At 51.8% G+C, this 7,373-nt stretch overlaps 1 protein-coding gene across 1 annotated transcript; it reads right to left on the minus strand.

Moving 5' to 3' along the window:
- Positions 1-349: 349 nt before the first annotated feature.
- SRM (spermidine synthase) lies at positions 350-6,753 on the minus strand. Its single transcript, XM_069034810.1, has 8 exons — positions 6,514-6,753; positions 6,256-6,376; positions 5,896-5,988; positions 4,324-4,477; positions 3,525-3,608; positions 3,077-3,222; positions 2,091-2,213; positions 350-1,526 (listed from the first exon to the last, which is right to left on the minus strand). The coding sequence occupies exons 1-8, from the start codon at positions 6,657-6,659 to the stop codon at positions 1,509-1,511; spliced, it is 885 nt and encodes a 294-aa protein (XP_068890911.1). The 5' UTR covers positions 6,660-6,753; the 3' UTR covers positions 350-1,508.
- Between the last annotated feature and the right edge of the window lie 620 nt (positions 6,754-7,373).

Here is a 7,373-nt window from a genome sequence, read left to right on the forward strand (position 1 = left end):
CTGACAGGAACTACCTGATAGCAGGGATATGGGCAGCTGGAAAACCACTTGGAAAACTGTACCAGAGGCAGCATTTGGACTGGAGAATAGCTTGGATAGCAGGTACTGAGTCTGCAGCACAGAGGATGACAGAAGCTGGAGGAGCTATTGGGCAGCTACATTACAATACAAAACATGCAATGGGATCACTCTTCAGGGCTTACTTTTGATGGTAACTTTTCATCCCTGAAGATAAGTGAGAGAGGAAGTCAGACCAACTATAGAGTGCACCTGGAAGCACAGCAAACCTTCAGGATCTCTGTTATCCCCCGACCACTCTCTGCCCAAAGAACACTGACCCACACTGATGTCACCTTAACCAGAGCCGAGTGTTTAATCGAGTGCAAGGGAGTGACAATGGCACAGTGGGTTGTGCTGGGAGGGTGATTCCCACTGCGCAGAGGTACGGAATCTTCAGAACAGAAGTAAAGAAGAGGCAGATCCATCTTACAGAGTACAATGAAAAAAACAACTTATGCATCTGGATGCAGCATTGGAAGTAACTATGCCTCCTAAGGACTTGCAAATACCCAGGCCTGAGGCATCTCAGCATAACTGAGATGAGAGATTTGTCAGCACAACTGACTCCCCAACATCAGTACTGAACAGCAGGCAATGGAGCTAAGGTTTGTTTTTTATACATATATATTTATATATATAAATATATATGTATAAAGCGCCTATCACCATATCAATAAACATTCTTTGGAACCACCGTGAGGGCAGAAGTAAGAACAGGAGTCAGCCTGTTGGTACCTCAGCACTTCTGTTTCTAACCAATTAAAAAAATTAACAACAACAACAAAAAAACAAACCCCACAAGGCTGCTGCCAGCCTGCCTGGCTGGTGTTTAATACTGCTACTCCATAGGGTTGGAGGGAGACCTATTGTGAATGGCAACAGTTTGCACTGTGACTTCTCCAGCTGTGCTGCAGAGCAGTACAGGAGTCACAGGAGGGCAGTGGGACACAAAGGCTCAGACCCGTTACCAGTCAAAATGTCTCAGCAGCAGAGAGCTCCCATGAGGAGAGAGCAAGCTAACTGTGCACAAAGCTCGCTCTCTCTGTGTGCTTAAGGCTGAGTCAGGGACCCTTTGGACTCTTCCCCGACCACCAGACAGAAATATGTGTCAGTTATAAATAATCATGTCAGTTGGGGGCGTGTGGGGTGTGGTTGGGATGGGGGAATTTAGAATGGGTGCAGGGAGGAGAGAAAGGAAAAAGACACCTTACGTTTCCAGCACCGGAAAGAACAGTTTTGACCTCACGCAATAAGTCACTGGACCTTTTCAATAGTCTTATCTGGCTTATGCCCCATCATCTTTTAACACATCAGATGGAATGTTGGCTGGCCAAGGGTTAAACAATCCCACACAGTGGAGAGCAAATCTGCAGTCTGCTGAGAAGGTCCCAGCCACATCACTGACGATCTCAGAATCCAACTTGAACGAAAGAAGCAGCGTCTCGGTCTCACACATCACTCAGGGCCTGCAGAGAGCCAATGACAAAGTGTCAGGATGGACCTGCCACAGCTCTACCAGTCCTCAGCAGAAATACGAATCACCACCTCTGCAACACAGTTATGGTATTAGCCTTCATCCCTATGACACTCTAAGGAGTTGTTTTCTGGAATCTGTAGTTGCAGCCCAGTGGGGAGATGATGGAATAATGCAAAAATACAGACTATCCTTCAAGAAGCCAGACTGGACTATACTGGAGCATCTTTTCTTTACCCTCTGGTTTGCGCTAGTAACCACAACCACATTTTATCTAAGACTTTTGGAGCTTTCCAGTGGGAAACACCAGTTCTGCAGGCTCTTGGATCTGGCTTTGGTAGGAGTGATCTGTCATCAAGGCATGGGATATCAGCCCGAAGAACAGCTCCTAAATGAACTCCAGTCTTCCCTGACTGACTCATACTCTGTCATACAAAATGCTGTCCTGCTCCGACTTGCCCATAGAAGTCTTTGGGGCTGCAGGAAATCCTCAGTCCTGTCTACTCCCACTCCTACCTCATCCTTGAGGAAGGCATTGTGGCACAGCCTGGCTTACCTTTCGTGCAAACTCTGGCAGCACAAATGCTGCCCGGTGAATATCAGAGTTGTAGTATTTCAGACTCCTCTCCTCTACTTGCTGCTGCGAGAGCTGCTGCACAGGCTCCCGGAAATTTGTATTCTGCAAAAATAAAGCCAAATAGCTCTCACTATTCGGGTAAGGAGCCAAAGACTGTGTGACAGGCACCCTGATGCATGGCAGAGAACTGAGACGACTCACAGGAAAACAAATAACTTTCTGTTCTAGTATGAGGTCAAAGGTTCTACACAGCCCCAGTCCCAAGAGCTGTTTATGCTCTGTAATTCCTGTGACCAGCCCTTATGCACAGATGTCAGTGCATGAGGTCAGACTGCATGAGCCATGTACTAGATGAAGGTGTGAGAGTACCCAAGCATCCAAGAAGCAAGGCTTTCCTCTTCAAAGGAGAATCCATGTTTGTGTGAAGTTTGGTACAGCGCATGCTGCCAGCATCCAGATTAATCATGTACAGCAGCAGCAATCCTGGCACCCAAACCCATCTAACAGTCACACTGAAGCAGACTGGGAAAACAGTAAACTTCAGTGGTCTAACAGAGTTACCAGCCCACATCCTAACACCGACTCTCACTTGGAGGCCTCTGTGAGCAGATTACCAGCCACAGGCTGATTTTTAGCAGGTGCCCACTTTGTAACAGTCAGCATCAATAAACCAAAGCCTTAACATGTTCTGGAAATTGGTAGTGACTTCCTCCCTTCCAAGTTTGTTGTACTAGACAGAAAATTATGACCATTTCTAAAGCAACTGGTCAATTCTGCACTTCATTCATCACCGAGCAGGCTGCATTGCAGCTCTGGGGCTCTGGGCTGGCAGAGTCAGGGCCCATCAAGAATCTCGAGGCCCCACAGCTGGGAGACTTCAGTGCCACAGCTCAAGCTCTGTAAGGGACAGCCTCAGGCAAGTTTCTAGAGAATGGAAAAGGGCACTTGAGGTGCCTGAAACTCACCGGGTTCTTGCTGCAGAGCATGAAGCCAATCTGCCCGCTGGGATATGTGGGGATGGTGCAATAGGCGTATTCCACAACTGGGAACAGAGACTTGCAGAACTGACGCATCTCCTTAATGAGATCCAGGTGCAGCCATTGGCACTCACCTACGGGAGAAAGGAAGTCAAGATGCAAGGTGAGAGCTGCCCTCTTCTCTGCACAGAACTGTGCCAGGTGGTTCCAAGTCTCAACCTGTACAGCTCACGTAGTTTCAAAGACAAGACCCTTATGCCACTTTTGCTAAGCCCAGTCCAGCAATTAATGAAGCTGACATAGATCAAAACCACTGCTTTACCTGGGAGATGACATGTTTCATTCCCTGCATCACATGTCCCTAAGAGGAGTCCCCTCTGTGTGTCACACTTGGTATGTAAAGGCATAAGCCTCTGCCCAGGGACAGCATCCTCACCTTGGCAGCAGAGAATCCCATCTTCTCGCAGGGCTGTCTTCATCAGCTGGTAATAAGATTCTTTAAACAAACTTTCTGCAGGACCTGGGAGAAAGGTGAATAAAGAAGAGTTTTGACCCTGGGTGAACTCTGGCCTACACCTACCAGGGCAAAACAGTCAGGATTTTACCTTTGCTAAATAGCGAGCCCAGGTCCCCTACCAAACAAAGTCCTAGCAGCTGCCTCTTGCTTCACAGAGCACTTTTTAAGCAGAACTCCTGCTCCAAACTGCCTTTTGGAGACGCCTCTCTCTGTGTTGACTAGAGCAAGACTGAAGGTGACTCAGGCACTCATTGATGGGTTTCTAAAATGAGGTGCCATGTCTACATTTGGTCCCTCTCTACCTCAGCTTCACCCTTCAGAAATCCAGCTGCCTCACCACAGCCATCTTGAGGGTAGGTGCTGCAACAAGCGTGTGAGCCACTGCTTTATCAGCAGGCACATGCGCAAAGCTGCCCTTGCCAGCATGGTGCTGTATTCCCCATGGGATTGCTGGACTCAGGGAACAACTCTGCCAGAAGAAATAGTTGCTGGAGTTGAATTTTGAGGAGAGAAATGTAACAGCTGGCTTGAAGGCCTGCTAATACAATTTTATGGTTTCCATCCTTCCCTTTCCCCACTAAAAGAACCAAGTTGGCAACAGTCTTTTCACTTGAAAGGATCCTGAGTAAGCTGGCATAACTTCCAAAAGGCAGGCAGAAGGAAAAAAAATGAAGGAGGTGAGTGGAAAGCAGTGCTCTTTTATGGCTAGAATTCTTACCCATGGGGTCAGACGAGTCTGTGATAATAACATCAAAGGCTTCTTGATTTTGTTTCATGAACTCAAAACCATCTCCCACATGCAAGGTCAGCTTAGCACTGGAATACCCCACTGCCATCCCTGGGAGGTACTTTTTAGATACCTGGATCACATCCTGCAACACAGAGAGCACAAGTGGGTCAGAGGAGGCTTACAAGAAGCTGCTTCTCAGACTACTGTGCAGTTGTGACTGGACGAACAGCACAATGAGTCATTTCCTTCCCTACCTTCAGCGCAAGTCTGACTCGCCCGTAAAATCCACAGGAGCTGCCAGCATCTTCAGCCAGCAAGCTACTCTCAGCCCTTTCTTACAGCCTCAGGATTCAGTGACACTGTTGGGTCTGTCCACGCCAAACTCAACAAAAACCCGGAGCTTCAAAAGCTCCCTGAGAAGCCGACCAAATATGATTACAGGTCAGACTGCTCTGTGCTCCTTTTCCCTACGGAACATCACTTGCATAGGTGATCTCAGCTAAATCAATTTCTTTTTCTTTCTAAGTAAAACCATGCCAGCAGGTTTCTGAACGCAATATGAGAAATATCCCCCTCTCTGCACTATAGCACTTATATCAATCCACCTGTAAGATAGTTTTCTCTCAAAAATCGTTAGAAAGCCACTGCCCTGGGCCCAGCAATTGTACTGAATAATACCAACTTCTCATAACTGTAAAAAACAAAAAAATATGCCGGTGTCAGGCAGTGCTTGTTCAAAACCAGGCACGTTTGCCTACTTAGCTGGCAGACGGAGCACACAGTCTCACATAGCAGTGGTTCTTGTTCTTAATAGAGCTTTGCTCTGAGCAAAACTTTCTGAGAAAGTAAAATATCAGAACAAACTGGCTGATAGAAGGACTGGAAAAACAGTAAACTTCAGTGGTCTGACAGAGTTACCAGCCCACATCCTAACACCGACTCTCACTTGGAGGCCTCTGTGAGCAGATTACCAGCCACAGGCTGATTCTTAGCAGGTGCCCACTTTGTAACAGTCAGCATCAATAAACCAAAGCCTTAACAAGTTCTGGAAATTGGTAGTGACTTCCTCCCTTCCAAGTTTGTTGTACTAGACAGAAAATTATGACCATTTCTAAAGCAACTGACCCATCTGTCACAGAAGCTGCTTATTTCCTGCTTTTGGTTGCAAGAGACTGCTCAGCAAAGCAACCATCCTCCTCGGCCAGGAGCAGTACTCTGTTCGGCAGCGAGGCAGAGGGAAAAGCAGCACCTCCACAAAGCCAAGGCACTCCTCCAGATCCCGTGCTTGGCCCACGTCTGCCTGGAAGGGCTTTAATCGTATGTGTGTGAAAGAAATCACATGGAAGAGGCATCCAGCTGCCACGTAGATGACTTGTAAGGCAAAGAGGTGGCGCTGTCACTGTCACGCCAGCAGAACCAGCAGCAAACGCGCCCGGTGCTGACGAGAGACAGGTGAAACCGCAGCTCCCGTGGATGCTGTGAAGTCGGGATCGTTTTGCTGGGCAGCCCGCCCGCCCCGAGGCCCTGGGGCTCCTGCACGCAGCCGGGGGCCCAACGCACCTCATCGATTTCGCACTGCACCACGGACTCCACGGTCGGGTGTTTGACCACCTCTCGCAGCACTCCCCCGTCGCCGCCGCCAATGATCAGCACCTGGCAGAGAAGAGGGCAGAACACAGGCTGTCAGCGGAGTCGGCTCGGGCGAACTTTCGCTGTACGGCCAAAGGAGAACGGCGTGAAAGCCCTGAAGGCCCGTGCTGCCCGACGACCGGAGATGAACTGCGGGGCCTACGAGGCTGCCGGCCCCTCTCGCCCGAATGGCCCACGGCAGGCCCCGGCCGCGGCAGCCCTGCAGGGGCCGGGGTGGGTCTGCAGACCCCGGCTGGGGAGACCCCGCGGTGGGGGCCGGGGACGACTCACCTTGCGGGGATCGGGGTGGCTGCAGAGGGGCAGGTTGGCGATCATTTCCTGGTAGGAGAACTCGTCCCGCTCCGTGCACTGGATCACACCGTCCAGGACCAGGACGTTGCCGTACGTGGTGCTGGGCAGAGCGGGGAAGCGGGGTTGGAGCGGGCCTGGTGCCGCGCTCCCCCGCTCCCTCTCCGCGCCTCCAGGCCCCACCTCATGGCGCTGACCGGCCCCGCCATCCACCCACCGCCCCGGGCCGCCCTCCCGTACCTGCGGAAGACGAGGATCTCCTGGTAGCGGGAGCGCTGGTGGTGCAGGAGTTCCTCCACCTGCAGCGACATGGCCTGGCCGGGCCATAGCCGGCACGTCTCGCGGAACCAGCCCTCGCGGATCAGCGCCGCCGCGCCGCGCTCCATCCCGCACCGGAGCGGAGCAGCCGCTCCCAAGCCACCTGCACTCCGCTGCCGCCGCCGCCGCCGCCTGACCCCGCCGGCGCCGGAGCCGCGCGCAGGGCCCTGCGGCGCCCCGCCCCCGCCCGCGCGCGCCGCCATTGGCCCGGGGCGGGCGTGACGGCCGAGCCACGTGAGGCCAGTGCGGGCGGAGCGGGGCCGCCCCCGCCGCCACGGGGAAAGGGCGCGTCTGACCCACACCGCCACAGCCTTTCCTCCGAGGACACCGAGCGCTCGGCACGGCTCCGCCCCGCCTGCGGAACCACGCGCGACCAGTTTTCGGGAAAACGAAAAGTCTAATTTTTTAGGGGTTTTAAGGGTTGGATGTAATGAGGATGGATTGTGATGGATTTCACGAGGATGACTGGAGGGAGCATCTCTCAAGAAGAAAGGCTGAGGCAGTTGGGCCTGTTCAGCCTCGAAAGAGACGGGTGAGAGGGGACCTCATTAATGTGTGTAAATATCTAAAGAGGGAATGCCAAGAAGAGGGAACCAGGGTCTGCTTAGTGGTGTTGACCACTGGGACATGAGGCAATGGGCAGAAACTGATGCACACCAAGTTCCAGTGGAACATTAGGAAGAACCTTCCTGTGTGGCTGTTCTGGAATGGATTGCCCAGAGAGGGTGTGGAGTCTTTTTCACGGGACATATTCCAGACCCATCTGGACACAATCCTATGCC

This window comes from Aphelocoma coerulescens, chromosome 21 (genome assembly GCF_041296385.1).
Source record: "Aphelocoma coerulescens isolate FSJ_1873_10779 chromosome 21, UR_Acoe_1.0, whole genome shotgun sequence".
Taxonomy (NCBI): Eukaryota; Metazoa; Chordata; class Aves; order Passeriformes; family Corvidae; genus Aphelocoma; species Aphelocoma coerulescens.